The 18,478-nt window shown below is 42.3% G+C and overlaps 1 protein-coding gene across 2 annotated transcripts in view; it reads right to left on the bottom strand.

Moving 5' to 3' along the window:
• Nucleotides 1–8,648: 8,648 nt before the first annotated feature.
• bace1 (beta-secretase 1) overlaps nucleotides 8,649–18,478 on the bottom strand; it is a 62,066-nt gene continuing 52,236 nt past the window's right edge. For both annotated transcript variants that reach the window (XM_054743458.2, XM_054743459.2), the window contains exons 5-9: nucleotides 18,331–18,465; nucleotides 18,145–18,246; nucleotides 17,866–18,015; nucleotides 10,004–10,175; nucleotides 8,649–9,932 (exon numbers count right to left, since the gene is read on the bottom strand). In XM_054743458.2, the coding sequence (XP_054599433.1) occupies nucleotides 9,694–9,932; nucleotides 10,004–10,175; nucleotides 17,866–18,015; nucleotides 18,145–18,246; nucleotides 18,331–18,465 (798 nt within the window). In that variant the 3' untranslated portion in view covers nucleotides 8,649–9,693. The remainder of the gene's footprint in view (nucleotides 9,933–10,003; nucleotides 10,176–17,865; nucleotides 18,016–18,144; nucleotides 18,247–18,330; nucleotides 18,466–18,478) is intronic.

The raw sequence follows: 18,478 nt of genomic DNA, 5'->3' as shown, positions 1-18,478 counted from the left end.
TGGGCTACTACCGCGGATGTAGATGTTACAGGGACCCCCTCTGGCTAGCGTGTGGTTTGGTCAACCATACTCAAGAGGTGGGTGAAACCCTAAGAAGGATGAGGGGTACTAGATACTCATGCACATGGTCAAAACGACGACTGGGGATAGGAAAAGTTCAATGGGTACCCGGGTGTGCCTGTGGACTTCTGCTCGCTGGCAGGGAACGAATGCCGCAGCCCACTCCTTAATTGCCTTGTGTAACCCGGGCCACACGAACTTTGAGGTGACCAGTTTGACTAAAGTTCTCACTCTGGGGTGTGACAGGGAATGCAGGGAGTCAAACACACGCCTATGCCATGTCTCTGGCACCACAGGGCGTACGGCCTGTGGAGAAATCACAGATGAGGGGAGGGTGGCCGTCCAGCACCAGGCTCCTACCTAACCTCAGGCCTGTGGGAGCAGATTGGAGCGTGCAGATGTCTGATTCATTTAACTAGTCTTCCGCCATTGTAGCAAAATCAACACCCACACAAACGGGACGACAATTACACGGGAAAGGCAGTCCACCACCATGTTGGGACTTTCCAGCAACTTGCTAGATGTCTGTAGTTAACTCTGAAACCACAGCGAGGTGTCGCGGCTGGCAACTGGACCAGGGTTCAGAGGTCTTGGACGTAGCAAAAACCAAAGGTTTGTGGTCTATGTATGCAGTGAAGTGCCGGCCTTTGGCCAGGTAGAGGGCTAGCAACTCCCTGTCAAATGTGCTGTACTTCCACTCGTTATCCCGTAACAAGCGACTAAAAAAGGCGAGAGATTGCCACATGCCAGACACGTGCTGTTCCAGCACAGCGACCACAGCTACATCTAATGCATCTGTACCATACCATACCATCTTTATTTATAAAGCACATTTAAAAATGGCATGGCAGCCGACCAAAGTGCTGTACAGAATAAAAAGTAAAAACACAATATAAAACAATACACGGTCAACAATAAAATGCACAACAAGGCAGATAATTACAGTCAATAAAAGACACATAATAAAATAATAAAAGTCAGGGATTTAAAAATACCTGGTCGTAAAAGTGAGCCTTCAGCAGCGATTTGAACCGGAGGAGGGATGGTGCCAGCCTCACCGAAAGAGGAAGTGCATTCCATAATGTCGGAGCAGCATAAACAAAAGCACGTTGCCCCCGTGTTTTGTATTTCATTAATGGAACACGAAGCAGCAGGCAATCAGCAGACCTCAACGCCCGGTTTGGCACATACCTAGTGACAAGATCCGACAGGTGCCAGACCGTTCAGGGCCTTAAAAACAAAAGTCAGGATTTTAAACTTGACCCTAAAGTTTACGGGTAGCCAGTGGAGCCGCGCCAGTACAGGTGTGATATGTTCTCTCCTAGGAGTGTTTGTTAAAAACCTGGCTGCCGCGTTCTGTACGACTTGAAGCCTGTTAAGAGCGGAGGCAGGTAAACCAATTAAAATGGAATTTGCATAATCCAGTCGAGAGATGATAAAAGCATGGATTACGGATTCCAGGTGTGCTCGTTTCAGGATCGGTTTTAAGCAGACTAGTCTGCGCAGCTGATAAAAACACGATCTGACCACTGCGTTAATCTGAGGGCCCATGGAAAACTGTGTATCAATTTTCACCCCAAGGTTGGTAACACACTGCTTGAGGTCAAAAGGGAGAGTGGCCAAATCAGAAGATACTTGTGTGGTTTTGTTAGGGGTCATCAGGAGTGCCTCAGACTTAGAATCATTTAGCTTAAGGAAATTATTGGCAAGCCAAACCCTCACTTCAGCCAAACATTGGTCCAGAAGACAGAGGGAGTCTGGTTTTTTCAAAGCCAGGTAGATCTGGCAATCATCTGCATAAATATGATAGCCCAGGCCATATTTCCTCAGGATGAAACCCAGGGGGAGGATGTAAATTGAAAACAGGAGAGGCCCAAGCACAGATCCCTGCGGGACTCCCCATGGAAGTGGGAGGAATGCAGAGGAACAATTACCCAACTGGACCTTGAAAACTCTGTTTGACAGATATGAGCAGAACCACTGAAGTGAGGTACCCCTTAGCCCTACCCATGAGCAAAATATCGTGGTCAATGGAATCAAATGCTGCAGAGAGATCTAATAGTAGGAGCAAAACAGGCGACCCAGAGTCAGAAGCCACCAGGATGTCATTGGTCACGTGAAGAAGGGCTGATTCGGTACTGTGCAGTGGCCTAAACCCAGACTGGAACACGTCATCCAGAGAAAAGCTATTCATGTGTGCTGTAATCTGTGAATAGACAATCTTTTCAAGGACCTTAGACAAAAACGGTAATTTGGAGATTGGCCGAAAGTTTGCAAGGTTTGACCCGTCTAAATCAGGTTTTTTTTTTAATTGGTTGCACAACCGCCTTTTTAAAAGAGGTAGGAAACACCCCAGTAGCCAAGCTAGAGTTAAAAATGTCTAGAATTGTGTGTAGTCAAAGGTAATAGGGCAGAAGGGAAAGGGTAACATTGCAGCATCTGCTAACACAGCTTTAAAATTGCAGAAGGCCTGCATGCGGTCTGGGGTCCAATCTACCACATCGCTTGCTTTGCCTCGTCTGGTCCTTTTTGCCATACATGGCATTGATACAAAAGACACAGCATCAATCAATCGTCTGTTGGCTAAGCCAAATAGAAATTCATGTACACAGAGAAAATCAGCACCTAAAATAGGAACTGAATTTGCAGCTACAATAAAATTCCAATCAAATTCATGTTCATGGAAGCATACGGTCACGAACCTTTCACCAAAAGTTTTGGTGGTGGATCCATTAGCTGCAGTTAACATTGCACAGAGCCTTCAGCTAGTCTGTCAGTGGTGGTTGAGGGAATAAGACTTATCTGGGAGCCGGAATACACCAAGAACCATCAACCCAACTTTGAATCCTCAGCGTATAGCAGCTTTTCTCTGTCGCCAACGAGCACATCAGGGTCACCAATGTGGAGGATTCAAGGATGATACAAAAGAAGGTTTCATTCACATCTTTAGTATCTCAACACTGAGTCTTTCTCCTCTGTGTTGGTCATTAAAAGTAGTCTCAACTCATTTACATACAAGCCTGCTTGTCTCAGGAAACAGCCAGGCGTCAAACCTAAAATAGAAATATTTTCTTCTTTTCTTCTTCAACCATATTTACATACACACAGAAACAGTAAGTGTCCTACCTGGCGCAGGAAGTCTTGAGGCATCAACAATATTTGCATACAGTTAAAATACCTGGGTGTGAGTGTAGCCTCTTTGTGGTCCCCCACAGCTGCAAAATTAGATCAGATCAGATTGGGTCCAAAATCTCCATTTTGGGGAAGCAGCAGTCGGCAAGATCCAGTTAATTAGTAGAACAGCTTGGACTAATTTGTGAAATGCTCTTCAAACCCAGTTTAACCTGTTTCAAACTCCATCAAGTTGGTGAAAGAGTCACATGTATAAAAACACTAAACTACAATATCTGACAGCCAAGCTACCGGAACTAAATAATTATATTACTAAGCTTTGCTAGGACTCTGACTCAATGCAAATGCTAAACAATAGCTCAGCTACTTGCGGCTAATTCGAGTCCCAACTGCTACGAGGCAAGGCCAAGTCTGTAATAGGGAGCCTAGGTCACGGCCATCTACTTCTGGACCATAGGTTCCCCGGAAGAACGAAAAAATGAATGCAAGTCAATGGGGCTAAAACGCTATTTTCTAATTCCGCTTGTTTTGTGCCATGGATTCCACATATGATGTCTGTGAATTTTAAAGAAGCATTTTGATACCAAGAACGCGCTTATTTTCAAACGGGGAAAACGCTATTTTAGGTTTTGTATGAAAATAAGTCCAGGACTACAAATGCGCTTCATGAAAGTGACGTCATTGAACCACACATGAAGAAAACTTAGGGAAAAGGGCTGTAAGTTCAGCAAACTTCCCTCAGGAGGAAAGAACCACCATAAATCTAGTCATGTAGTACGTAGCAGCTACCCTAGGGGAGAGTATGTGGTGATGTCACATATGCGACGTGCCAATTTCTGGTGTGTAGTCATGCTAATTACAAACTTTTACAAGCTAATAAATCTTAAAGTACATGACTAGCGTGGTTGACCCATCATAACTTTTCATTTAAATTGCGGTACAATATATGTGTGATCCAGGATGTAAGGCAAAGTGGATTAGAAAATTGCGTTTTAGCCCCGTTGACTTGCATTCAGTTTTTCGTTCTTCCGGGGACCCATGAGCCGACCGGAAAGGGAGGAGACTTTGGTTCCCTATGCTTTTATAACCTACAGCCACAGAGCTGCTATGTTGTAGTTTTTTGGCTACGTAGCATCATTCTCATTAGTCGCTGACTAACATGGATTCAAACCAACTCAAAATAAATGTGTTCTATAATTTTGTACTGACGTGGCCGCTAAACTGACATTTTTAGGCGGAATTTTGAGTTTTTAAAGAAAATGCATCAAAATGCAAAAATAATGACTACACACATCTAACACTATAGACACTCATTTACACAAGTTATCAGTAAACAAGTTGATTTTGGTGTGACTTGCTCTTTAAAGATGGCTGTTGAATCCTGTTTCTACCACCAAGGGGTAGGATTGAATAAGCACTTGCTTCTTTTTACTCCCTTTGGACAAAGACTTCATTTTTTTTGTATATATTTTCTTTTCTATGTTCATTGATTCAAAAAAATATTTTGTCTTATGTTCAAATAAACGTTTCAATCAATCAAAATCAAGCCTTTCCTCTGTTAAGTTTATTCTGTGTCAGTTATTTACTTCCTCTTTTTTGGTTCTTTTCTGAACACAGAGTAATAAAGATTTGTTCTTGTCAGCAAGAAGAGATAATTAACCAATCTTTATTACTCTGTGTTTAGAAAAGAATCAAATAATGGAAGTTAGGCCTATCATGAGTAACTGTCTTCTAGAATTGGTGAGCCATGCCTTCATTGCATTTTGGCTTGTCTACTCCAACTCCTTAACCTGGCAGCAGCCATATCTCTATTGACGCTTACACATTAGCATCGGTTTGGTCCAGGGGTCGTCAACCTTTTCCCATCAAAGAGCCATTATTAACCGTTTCCCACAGTAAACACTGGGCGCCACAGAGCTGCAGCGTTTTGGGCGGGGCCTACCCCACCCTCAGACAGCAAAAGCTGCTTTAACCAATCACAACAGGTGACAACAACCAGTTGCTCATGTACCTCAAAACAGGGGCGGCGTTAGGCCCGGCTACTTGGGCTCAAGCCCCGAATGTTTTATGAAAAGCCCCGGATCTAAATCGTGGAAGTAACATGCAGTACCAAAGTCCAACAGAGAGGGAGCAGCTGGCAGTAGTTTGTATACAGCCTGCCTGAGCCTCCACCACTGAAGAAGAAGCCCTTCAGCAGCCGGTTTCTTCTACACTCTCTGCCTGAAACGCATGAGTGAAGATGGACATAAGGATGTTTTTTAGACAAAAAGTACAACGACAGAACCCCAGCTTTGATGAGACTGGTGCTGACTCAGGTTTGTGAGTCTTAATTGAAAATATTTGTTGTGCTGCTGGTTTGCCTAAAGTTAGCTTATCAGGTAAAGTTGATGGAGAAAGAAAGGGAATATTTACTATCATCTCACACTAAATACTAACAGGAACAATACTCTGCCCTGAAAATGCTTAATATGTAGCTTCAGATTAAAAATTATGTGGTACAAGACATATATATATATATATATATGATGTTGACTAGTGCGTGTCACGTGTGTGTGCGCGCGTGTGTGTGTGCGCGTGTGTTAAGCCCCGGATCTTCTTCAGTCCTAAATCCGCCCCTGTCTTTCAACAGAAGATAATTAATAAAACAATTTGTATAAAACTGATCCAGAAGTTGGCGTCCGTCTGGGCCTACAATAGTTTGATATTTTTCACTGTTAGTGGTTTGATAGTTGAGCAGGTGCCGATCATTTTCACGTCTCCTTTTAAAACATGTTTAAACTGTTCAGAATACAAATCCAGCCTCTGTCTCGTTGGACTGTTGTAATTAAACGTTGTACTGAACAAAACTTTTCATTAAACAACGTTGAAAAGGATCCGATCAATTGGTTTTCCCCCTCATCTACAGTGACGGAGATAACGGCACAGTGTGCCTGGCTCTGGTGTTCATCAAGTTTAATGTTCCTGTTTGCAACAATCTTCACATGAAGGCAAAACGGTTAAATGGCAGGGTTCACATATTTCCCTATTTGACCGTTTATTTTCACACAGAAAGTAAAGAAAGAATTACCCCGTCATTTTTATCGTTACGCACATTGCTGAGGAAGACAAATCAATCATGAAAAGATTCCCATCTGAACATCTGAGCTGGACACTGCTCAGCGGAGCTCGCTGTCAGCGCGTACGTGAGGTGGACAGCGAGCTGAAGATGTGGAGATCGGGGCTTGGAGCGTGTCGCAGAGTGCATTCCCGCATGAAGGGGCGGATTTAGGACTGAAGAAGATCCGGGGCTTAACACACGCGCGCGCACACACACACACGCACGGGCTGCTGCACAACAAATATTTTCAATTAAGACTCACAAACCTGAGTCAGCACCAGTCTCATCAAAGCTGGGGTTCTGTCGTTGTACTTTTTGTCTAAAAAACATCCTTATGTCCATCTTCACTCATGCGTTTCAGGCAGAGAGTGTAGAAGAAGCCGGCTGCTGAAGGGCTTCTTCTTCAGTGGTGGAGGCTCAGGCAGGCTGTATACAAACTACTGCCAGCTGCTCCCTCTCTGTTGGACTTTGGTACTGCATGTTACTTCCGCAATTTAGATCTGGGGCTTTTCATAAAACATTCGGGGCTTGAGCCCAAGTAGCCGGGCCTAACGCCGCCCCTGCCCGCATGTACTATTCATTTTTATGTTGGATGCTGTTGAGTAAACTTCCTTCTGTAGCACAGAGCTGCAGATCAGTGTGGGAACGGGGAATGAGAATATATTTGTGTGTGTGTTTGTGTGCCTGTTCTCTGCATCAGAGCTCTCACCCCAGTGGGCACACAGCTGCTCAGGGGAGAAATCTGTGTGTGTGTGGCACAAGATTATGAGGACACACACAGTAAATTAATGAAATAATGTGGTTCAGAGTCTCCAAAAGCAGCACAGCTAATGTCCGCCTTTGTTTAACTTATAAATTGACCGCGGGCTTTCCTGCACGCGTTAAGTGCCGCCCACAGGCTCGGGGATTTCTGCATTCCTGAGAAGTTCTTCGGATTTTCAGATTTATACGTGAACACTACATCATCCGTTCGAGACCAAACTCATGCCATCCAGCCCGACCACACCGATGCGAATGTGTAAGCGCAATATTTGTAGCCCCGCCTCGTGTCAAGTCTACACATTTCCTGAGTTTGGAAAACTCAAAATCTCGTGAGAATTCATCTTGCAGTGCAAGATTACCAACTCCTGCCTTTATTGCATTTGATATGCAATGTGCCAATGGCCGTGTTCGAGTTGAGCGGCGCCTCGCCTGGAAACCAGACGAGAGCAGACGGAAGCAGCAGGGGGAGTGGCTGAAAGCCGGCGTTTAAGTCGGACAGATTTCCCTACATGTGTAGCTCACGGGTGACGATGGATGAAGATATCGCGTTAGCATTCATACTTGTTTAATTTTTTATTTTAATTCTGGTGCCTGTTACCAACCGATACACATCCTCACGTGCTTGTGGATATCACATATTGTATATGAATACACGACCGTAAGAATAAGTAAAGGTTATCAGCTGTAGCTTCAGTGTGCTCATAGGAAACGTGACAAAAGAACACAAATCACATTTCTCTTTGTGGCCTATATAGTTGTCATCATCAACGTAACATGATTTACAGAATACATGTGACCAACTAACATTTCATGTTCTACCACCGGATGTTTGGATCAGAATGTGAACCAATCAGATCTTAGATCAGGTGAGAGCCAGGTGTTTCCCGTCATCCCCTAGGTTTTGCAGCCGGTGGAGAGCAACTGCAGCGCCTTGCTCCAAAATCTGCGGCCGCCTTGATCTCACGTGGTTATCGTTGCCTACGTATGCATGACGTCAAAGCAAGTCGGCGTCAAGTGAGTCGGACACAAATCTAACCGGCATGCACTGTGCACCGATCACCGCTGATCTAATCTGCGCAGAACTGGCTCATCTCGAACACAGCCAATATCTGATTTGTAGTCATGCTAAATACAAACTTCTACAAGCTGATAAGTACGTTGAATACATTTAAATAAATTAAATCAGGGCATAAGGGAAAGCAGATTAGAAACTAGCTCTTTTAGCTCCACTGACTTGACGGTCTTCTAGGGACACACGAGCCGACCAGAAAGGGAGGAGACTTGGGCTCCCCATATGCCAGAGTAATCAGAGTACTTTTGTGAAATTAATTACAAATAGGTATCATATAAACCTCATTCCGGGGGAGTTGGTAGCCCTGTATTAGTACCAGAACTGTTTTTTAACCTTTGTGTTTGGTTTGACTTTGTTAATACAATACAATACAATAAAGTTTATCTATCTATCTATCTATCTATCTATCTATCTATCTATCTATCTATCTATCTATCTATCTATCTATCTATCTATCTATCTATCTATCTATCTATCTATCTATCTATCTATCTTTCTATCAAGAAATAAACCTTAAAAGCTATGTTACAGTTACAATGGGTACTTTATTGGTTCACCATTGCTGACACAGGCTGGGAGTAAAAATATCCAGTGCTAAGTTAATCTATTTACAGCTTTTTTAGACTCTCCTTTAGTCTCACACACACACACACACACACACACACACACACACACACACACACACACACACACACACACACACACACACACACACACACACACACACACACACACTGATCTTTAGTGAGCAACATCCTTTGGGTTGGTTTCCTTTTCCACTTGTTCATGGTCCCATTTAATAGATGCGTTCAACTGTTTGTGACAGAACTTCCACTATAGTCAGCTTTTATCGTGTTGTGTGAGCTGTGGCATGTCAGTTTTTCTGTGGAAAAAGAAGATGTGAATACACACCATGTACATAGGAATATGTAAGCCATCAGTATGGGACCGTGGCATCAGTGACCAGAAGGTAACATCTTACACCATAAATGTACAGGCTTTATCAAATAAACTCCCTTTATCCTCCATTTTCTTAGCAGTGCAATATAGTTTTATAATTCCAGTAAAGCAGAATCCTTGTCCTGTTTGTAGTTAAATCTTCTTTTTAAATCTTTTCTGTTTATGTTTTATGTGCAGCGGTGCAAACATACAAGCAGACTTGCGTCGCTTGCTTCATTCACTCAAAGCCAACAGAAGTTACAAGTAAACACAGAAAACCACATATTCATGTTCAAAACACAGCCTTATAACCCAAATCACCTGTAGTCAGCTAAAACAGACCGAGCCTAAAGCTGAGCCGAGTGGTTTGTTTTTACACTATTTATAGAAAAAAGCCTTTTGTTAAGCATGCTGAGCTGCATAGGTACAATAGTGATTGAAACAGGATGCTGCTTACGGCATCTTTCTGGTATCCCTTCCAGTTCAGAATGGCTCTAGTTTTCCTAGCAGACAACCTGACGGCAGCAAGGCTTTCTGTGTTCAATTTTCATATCCTGAAGAACTTTTTCTAACAGCACCAGTGTTTTATAACTGCTCCTCTGTCACTAAGTGTCCGGCTGCAACGTCTTTGTCATTTCAGTAGCGATATGTCATCTGCAAAGTCCCTGTGTGGGTGAAGGCAGCGAGCGAAGCGCCACTGGCACACCATGAGGCACAGGGGCAGCATGAAGAGGGCACAGATCCCCGCCATGATGTATGCGATTGTCATCAGAGTGGACTCGTCCGTCTGAGGGATGTTGTAGCCACAGTCTTCCAGTTCCACTCCTTGAAACGGGCCCTCCACTGATGCTGTGCGAAACTCATCATGCACTACAAAGGAGACAGTAGGTTTAAATATGTCCTTGTCTGCACCATGGACGGTGACTGGCCTCATGTCTCACCATGGCATGTGCTAACAGCAAAGCCGATGCGTTTCTTCTCTCGATCGAAGACAACGTAGAAGCCCTCCATGACGACAGCCCCCATCACGGTGCCAGTGCTGGACTGAGACACAGCAAACTTATAGCAGTCCTCCTGAGCGGAGGCCACATCCTCCACTGGACGTAGGTACTGCTGCATAGACAAAATGTGGAAAGAGACAAGTTTCAGATGGAGACACGTTATCGTTCCACACAGAAGGAATCAGGGGAAACCAAATAAAGGGGCAGGATCTGGCAATGTCAAAAATGTTTCCCATTATATGAACAGGGGCGGATTTGGGAGTGAAAAGGATCCGGGGCTTAGCCCAGATGAGTGATTTTCTACTTTTAAATGAAACATTTCAACTTTCACATGTTGACCATCTTAAAGCAGACAAAAAGCACTAGATTACACTTATGCACTGATATGATGATATAGGAAAATGTATTGTTAGCTTCTCTACAGTACTGTGAAAACAAATCCTCTCTGGAACTTTCCATTACGATTTGAACCATGTTTATGCAGTAATCCTCACATTGATTCATATCCTTCCATTAAAGGGACAACATGGAAGTCTGACAGCCAAAACATGTATAGAAATAATAAATTTCTTCTTCATACATTCTCCTGCAACGCCCTGGTCCTGTAGAATGAGCCCTGGCATTTTTACTGCGATTGCCTGTTTTTCTGTAAAATCACAGAAAAAGAGAGATGCTCGGGTCGAGCAGGCTGCTTCATGCGCGTTCACGCTCAGGCATCGCCCTTCGAACCGTTCTTTGAACGTTGTTTCAGCTGTCATCAAGGATATAAATGTTACAGATACATTTAATATTGCTGGCGCTTTAGCTCACCTGGTAAGACATTGGACTCCCGTGCAGAAGTCCTGGGTTTGATTCTGGATGTGAACATAGTTTATTTAGAGTTTCTTTTTTACATTAATGGTATATTTTTTTACAGTAAGATGCCCAAATTTTTATTTGAGACTCGCCGAACGGCATTGAATTCACAGATAAAAAAGATGTGGGTTCAACTTTCATTTTGGAACAATTTTTCAAGCAAGGAAAGGGAATGATCTGAGCATGCAGGAGGACTGACCCATCTTAAACCTTTGTCGGCTGTGCTGAAGAGAAAGGTACAGAACCAAATTATTTAATTAATTAGCTGTGTGTTCTCCTGTCCTCTGTCCTCCGGGCCACACACACACACACACACACACACACACACACACACACACACACACACACACACACGGGACTGTCTCAGCTGTTATTTTCGTTAAGGAGTGTGCACGTACAGCATGCGCACCTTGTGCACGAGCCTACTATTGAAGCTGCCATTACGCTTTTGGCCTGAGGGGGCAATCACGAGCATAAAATTTCAAAACTCCGTAAAGTCCCTTTAAGGAAAAGACAAAATTCACAAAAGTCACTGAAATAATAAGAAACTGTAAATATATCAAATAGAAAATACCTACATTAGAATTAGAAAGCCATTGCTCAACAACAGGATGTGCTGCCGGCACAACAAAGCTGTAAAGGCCCTGGTGCTAATATTTACACAAGTAAAGAACAAAACAAAAATATAGGATACATAAAAGCACAGTTAACACTGCTGGCATCAGAAAGTAAAATAATTACAAGTAGGTTATTGTATATAATGTTTTTGGTGCATGTGTGCATTCAGAATGGTGGTTACTAGGAGAAAGAAATTGTTGCTGAGCCTTGAAATAAAACTTTGCTTTTGAATTGTGGTTGAAAAAAATAATTAAAACAAAGCAGTCCTAGAAAAATTAGTACACTTCACTAATGAGCTGAGGGTTAAAACTCCTGGTGTAGATGTCTCCCAGAAAACATTTGGAAATGTAATGACTGTTGAAATGATGTCAGTCAGAGACATCCTAACATTGTTGAAAAATAGTTCCAAAATGAAAGCTGAACCGATGTCTTTTCTAGCCGTGAATTCAACATCTTTCGGCGTGTCTCATTTGGACGTTTAATAATTAAAAGTTAGGCGTCTTATTACTAGTTTACTGTAAAAACATATAATTACTGTACAAAAAATATCATTAGAAAGCTTCTCATTGTGATGTGGTTGATAATTCGTAATAAGGAGGAAGGTAAGTAAAGTAAAATGGCGATATATGTTGTGGCGAGCTGCTCCAAATGAATGAGGTTGCTATTCTGGTCTTTGATATTATTTGTGTCGCACCTTTCACAGACAAAAATGTGAAGGTGCTTCACATTAAAACTGAATAAAATACAGCAACATAATTAAACATGAGAATAAGATAAGCAACACAATTATGTAAACGTAAGCTTGAAAAGCCAAGTTTTTAAAAGTGCTGCGCAGTGGTGCAGTGGTTAGAGCTGTTGCCTTGCAGCAAGAAGGTCCTGGGTTCGCTTCCCGGCCTGGGATCTTTCTGCATGGAGTTTGCATGTTCTCCCTGTGCACGCGTGGGTTCTCTCTAACGGGTACTCCGGCTTCCTCCCACAGTCCAAAAACATGGCTGTTAGGTTAATTGGTCTGTCTAAATTGTCCTTAGGTGTGTGTGTGATTGTGTGTCCTGTGTGTCTCTGTGTTGCCCTGCGATGGACTGGCTCTCTGTCCAGGGTGTACCCCGCCTGATTGCCCATTGACCGCTGGAGATAGACACCCTACATGGACATGCGGGTTCAGAAAGTGGATGGACGGAAGTTTTTTTAAGTTTTTTTTAAACTTGCAAAAGGAATTAACACGGCAATGAGAGAAAGGGAGAGCGTTCTACAGTCACGGAGCCATTGCCTTAAAAAAGCAATCACCACTTGACTTAAGGCATGTTTTTGGGACCACCAGGAGTATCCGACTTTCTAATAGGGATGAGCCGAATACTCGTTTCAGACAAGTATCCGGTACGGATAAAGCATTTTTGACAGATACGAGCATGAAACGAGTAAAACACTTAAATATCTGTAATCGTGCTGAAGGAAAATCCTCATTGGGTAACTGACTGTCTTCACGCTCTGTGATTGGCCAGTCACATAGAGCACCCACCCCTCCCTACACACAAAACTCTGCAGTCTCAGTAACGGATCTCTCTGTGCTTGCTTCACTGTTGCTCACGTTTCTTCAGTACTCCCTAGGTTTTCTTCAGCTCGCCTCTTTTTCAGTTTAATATTTAAAGTTACCCAACCATTTTCTTCTTCTCTCTGCATCTTTGGGTAAGCCATAATTCTGATTCCTCCCTCAGGCCGTTTGCTGTATGCAGCGCAGCCAACCATGTAAGATATTCAACCTATGAAGGGATTATTAAAATACTATTTTTGTACATATAGAAATATTGAACTGAACCAAAAATATAGAGATGTAAAATTACATTTCAAAATTTTATCCAACCCTAAAATTAGTCATTTCAAATTTTAACCCACGGACACATTTTATTTTTTAATAATAATCAAGATAAAGTTATTCATAAGGGTTTCATTAGGTCTTGAGTACATTGCTCATAATTAATGATTCAGCTTATTTGTGCATATATAATGACCAAACATAATGTTGGTAAAATGCTTTATTAAAAATGCTATTATACATGTTGTACAAGTTTGTATTCATTTTTTCACAGTTAACACTTTTTTTATCTACTGTGATGAACCATAGTTTATTGAAATTTTCTTTTTAATTAGTTGCTATTAGTCAGGCTATAGAAGCCAGATAAGCTGGGTTATAGATGCATGTACTGTCTTCACATAAAAATATAAAGTAATGACTGTAAAATGTATTCTACTGAACATAACAGATCATCATTCAAAGCATAAACTAGGGCTGCAACAACGAATCGATAAATTCGATGAAAATCGATTACTAAAAGCGTTGGCAACGAATTGCGTCATCGATTCGTTGTGTCGCACAACTCTTCCAAAAGCGCCCCCCCCCCCCTTCCCGCCCGCCGTTGCGCGCAGACCAGAGCAAGTCAGATCAGCGCGAGGGAGAGCCGGTACCGGCAGATCAGCGCGAGGGAGAGCCGGTACCAGCAGATCAGCGTGAGGGAGAGCCGGCAGACTTGCGCTGCTGCGAACCGGTTCCGCATTGTTGCGCAGCGATCCAGGCAGCTGCTTCCAGCGCACGGTCCATTCTCAAAGTGGCGCAACCAAAAAACTGTAATTAGCACAGGATCGTTCTTGTCCGCACATGTTCTCTATTTTCTGTCTTATTTGTGCCTGAAGCGCGCTACTGCGGAGCTCATCACCTGTGCTGCGGTGATTTGACCTCACGCAGCATCGAAAACACGCTCTGAGCTTTTCGGTCAGGAGATCTCTTTGATCTGCTCAAAAGTAACTGATGAGGTGAAAAGGTAAGAATCCAGGCAACAGATTTTCTGGAGAATTATGAGGAGATGCAGGAAGATGAGAGACAGACAGGACAGGAAAATAGTTAAATAAAAACAAGAAAACAAAGTAAAATGTAGGTAGATTTATCTCCACGACACGTTTTTACCAGTTAAAAACAATAAGTTATACACATGTCATATTTATACATCTGATACAATTCAGATCACCTTCAAAACTCAGTCACACACCCAGGGCCGTTTCAAGACATTTTGGGGGCCAAGGCAAAATGCCCCCCCCCTAACTGGGCTCCCCAGAAGCCTCTGTGTAATTCATGCCCTCTCCAGTAGTGTTAGTTATATGGTGTTTATAAAAGCCCCTCAGACATTACTGACATGTTCTAATATATCAGATGAAAAACTAAATTATCAGACATGCTGTCTCATCTGCTTCTTTTATAAACTTGCAAAAAGTAACAAAACCATTTGAAAGCCACTATTTGTGGATTCTCTGAAAGTTTCCATGGAGTGTGTGACAACTTATGTTTTCATTGATCCTATCGTCTAATCTCACAGCTGAAACAAGCATCCTTAATAATCTGTGCGCAGGAAGCTTACCGATGCTGTAGTAAAACAAAAGGTATAATAATTTATTATTAATAAAACCTTGTTGCAGCACTAAAGCAGAAAAATGAGATTTTGCATTAAATATGCAAAATATTTACATATGAATTGTTTTAGAGCCCTTTTATTGGCAGAATCTGATATTAATTTAGTTCTTACAAAAAATGGGTCCCAACATGGTTTGTGTGGCGTTGCCATAGTGTGACGTCATAGGCACAGATCCCCTGTCCTCTTGTTTGGAAATGGAAATATGGTCACCCTACATTAAACAAACTGTCCACCCGGGCTTTTGCGCTGCACAGAGACGCTTCGCTGCCTACGACTTTGAACGTCAGTTGAGAGTCAGTCTCATGCAGACTGACCAACGAAGAGAGGGCCTCAAGTTAAGACCCTCTCCTCATTGGTTAGTCCACACGAGGTGGGTCAAAGGTTACTCTGGGCGGGTTACGTGTTGTCAGGCATTCAAGTATTGAGTATATTTACTGCATATCACAGTAAAATATTCTGTATGTGACCACATTATGGTGATCCTCGGGTCGTGTTGATGGAGCCCTTGAATATTGTTGCCCAGGGTACAACAAAGTGTTAATCCAGCCCTGGTTCCGCCGTCACATTCCCGCAGAAACTGGTTGATCACACCGGGGCCAGACTACTAGCGTGTGGTTTTACAACCACAATGTCCTCGGAAGCAAAAACGCTTTTCAAAGGGAGGGAGGAGTCCTAACTGCTGCTGCAGGCGTGTTGTGTGAGAGTGCAGTTATATACTGGTTAATATATTTTTGGGTTCAGTTGCTTTCATGTGGCCTAATGTGAGTCTATTTGGGATCATTGGAATGATCAGCAGCATTTCTTGATGTGACTTTATGGCAGTTGCCCAGGGCATCATCGCAAGGAGGATGGCATTCATTTACTTTTGCTTTATTTGGTATTTTTTCAGTCATTTTTGGAAATAGTGATCAATTTTGATTAATTCACAGCCTATGTTTAATTACATTTAAAATAAATGTCAACAGATGAGATCAAACAAAACAGATGAGAATTGCCCTTAAGCTGTTTAACTTGGACCAAGCATTTTAGGTCACAGATAGATGTAGCTTAGGGTCTCTGTCTATACACCTTATAAGACAATTTAGGTGATGGCATGTTGTTTTCCTGCTATTGAACTGTTTTCTAATAATGTTGTGTTAAATAAAGTGAAGGAAGGAGAGAAATAACGTTTCCCTAGCAGTTTTTAAAAATTTCCCCATGTAATCCGATTAATCGATTAATCGTGTTGAGACCCCATCCGATTCATCGATTATCCAAATAATCGTTTGTTGCAGCCCTAGCATAAACAGCTACATATTTTCTTCAAGGTAAGATGGAGCAGAATTCTAGCTTTCAATAAACACTTTAAAATGGATATTACAACTCGAGTTTAGGGCTTCTTGTAGGACGTAGTTATTAAATGCTTATATTAGAGCAGTGTGTTGCATTATTACATCAAATTTATTGCTATATTATATTATAGTAATGTATGTGGTCTAAATGTGTTCTACAGTGTGTTAGGACTGTCGTATTCCTGTAATCTAGAACAGTCACGGGTGTCTGTCTTCCTACAAATGCCCGGAAAAAAATAAATAGGCTACTTTGTGAAGGAGTTAGGACATAATATATAATATAATATATGTTTATGTTTATTTATTTGACAGACACTTTTATCCAAAGCAACTTACAATTTATAACCTATAGAGCATGTTGTGATCTGTGGGGGAAACCGGAGTACCCGGAGGAAACCCACGCATGCATGGGGAGAACACGCAACTCCATGCAGAAAGGCCACAGCCGAGTTTCGAACTTGCAACCTTCGTGCTGCGAGGCAACAGTGCTAACCACTGCACCGCCATGCAGCCCAATATATAATATTATTCAATAATTACCACAAATCGCCAGGGGAAATGTGATTATATTAAATTTTTGTGATTTGTCCCAGTGCGCCGTTCAAACTGACTTACGGCGCTGGGATGTTTGGAACTGAGAGCTCCATAAACCACGTGACCGCGAGTTCAAAGAGTGTCGTAACTCTCTCTTTCTACAGCTCTGACAGAACCCTGCCCACCTCTCCCAATGACTGGACAGGAATTCGAGAAACGTGATTGGTAGCTAAGACTCGTGCTCTCATTGGCTCCACCCAAGTTCCTCCCACTGAAGCTAGAATTGAGACAAAATGATCTGTAACACTGTAGATTTGAGGTTTGTACCTGTAGAATGAAATGTGTGTTTTGAGAGTTTTGATTTCAAACTTGTACATTGATTTTTTTTATTTTGGAAGTCTGCTAGGTAAAAACCGAAAGTTTCATGTTTCTGAATGAATGCTTGATGTTACAAAATGAGTAGTAAATGTACAAAATAAAAGTTTGATTTTACAAAATAAAAAATACATGTACAAAATGAATATTTCCTGTTACAAAACAAGAAATACAAGTACAAATTGAGAATTACAAGTTAGAAAACTAAAGTTACAAGTTACGAATCCAAAGTTACAGTTAATGAAACATGTTCCAAGTTACAAAACTTGGTACAAGTTACATTGAATATTGTCCCAATCCTAGCTCCATACATGTAAGGAAGTGAACGGTCCACGTTTCTATGCTTCAGGATGCTGGGACATTGACAATAAAGTTGATTCTGATTTTGATTAGAAAAGCTCTCTGAGGATAAAAGATTCAAATAGACATTCTGATCTAAAGATGAGTTTTATATTCCGACAGTCAGTAGGACCAGCCCCATCTGTGATCAGTAACCTCAGAAGACATGGCCGCCATGCAGGAATTAAACAAATTATGACATCATATAAATAATTACAGTTCTTTGGATCTGATAGTATAAGCAGGTCAGAGTCAGACCCAAACCCAGACCAGAACCAGAAGCTGTTCTTACCTGTGGTAGGATGGAGATTCTGAAGGACTGGTTGCGGTTTTCACTCATCAGATAGAGGGAGATGACAGGGAAAATATGCCAGGGCGTGGTGCCAGCCTGCCAACATACCAGCTGCTCCCCCAGCCAAAACCCGGATGGAAACTGCTCAGTCTGAAAAACATGGAGGAGGGACGGGAACTTGTCCAGTAAATACAATGAAAGTTCAGCTATTTTACTCTGTTATCTGCTTTGGTATAACCAACTAAACTACATTATCCACATGAATACCACTGCACTGACCGAGGAGGCTGCTTCGATCGCTCTGACTGCAGCCTGGAAGACTTTTCTAGGAAGCCGGAGGTTGGTGGTCCCACTGTCCACAATGCTCTTATCATAGTTGTACTGAAAAAAGTTACATCCACACTAATCAGTGCTGCTGTCAGCCTCAATATCAAATTCTGCTTTATTTTCTGAACACGGCTTTACCTCTTTACAGTCCATGTTGAGATCCTGTCCATTCACCTCGATGCGAACGATGATTACCTCGTAGTACCACTGCCTACGAATGGGCGTGTACCAGAGCTCCCCCACGTAGAGGGACGAGTCCACGCCACCAATGATCTACAGACCAGAG

The sequence above is a fragment of the Nothobranchius furzeri genome, chromosome 13 (assembly GCF_043380555.1).
Source record: "Nothobranchius furzeri strain GRZ-AD chromosome 13, NfurGRZ-RIMD1, whole genome shotgun sequence".
Lineage (NCBI taxonomy): Eukaryota > Metazoa > Chordata > Actinopteri > Cyprinodontiformes > Nothobranchiidae > Nothobranchius > Nothobranchius furzeri.
Note: the sequence above shows the minus strand (reverse complement) of the source record. Positions and strands in the feature narration are given on the sequence as shown.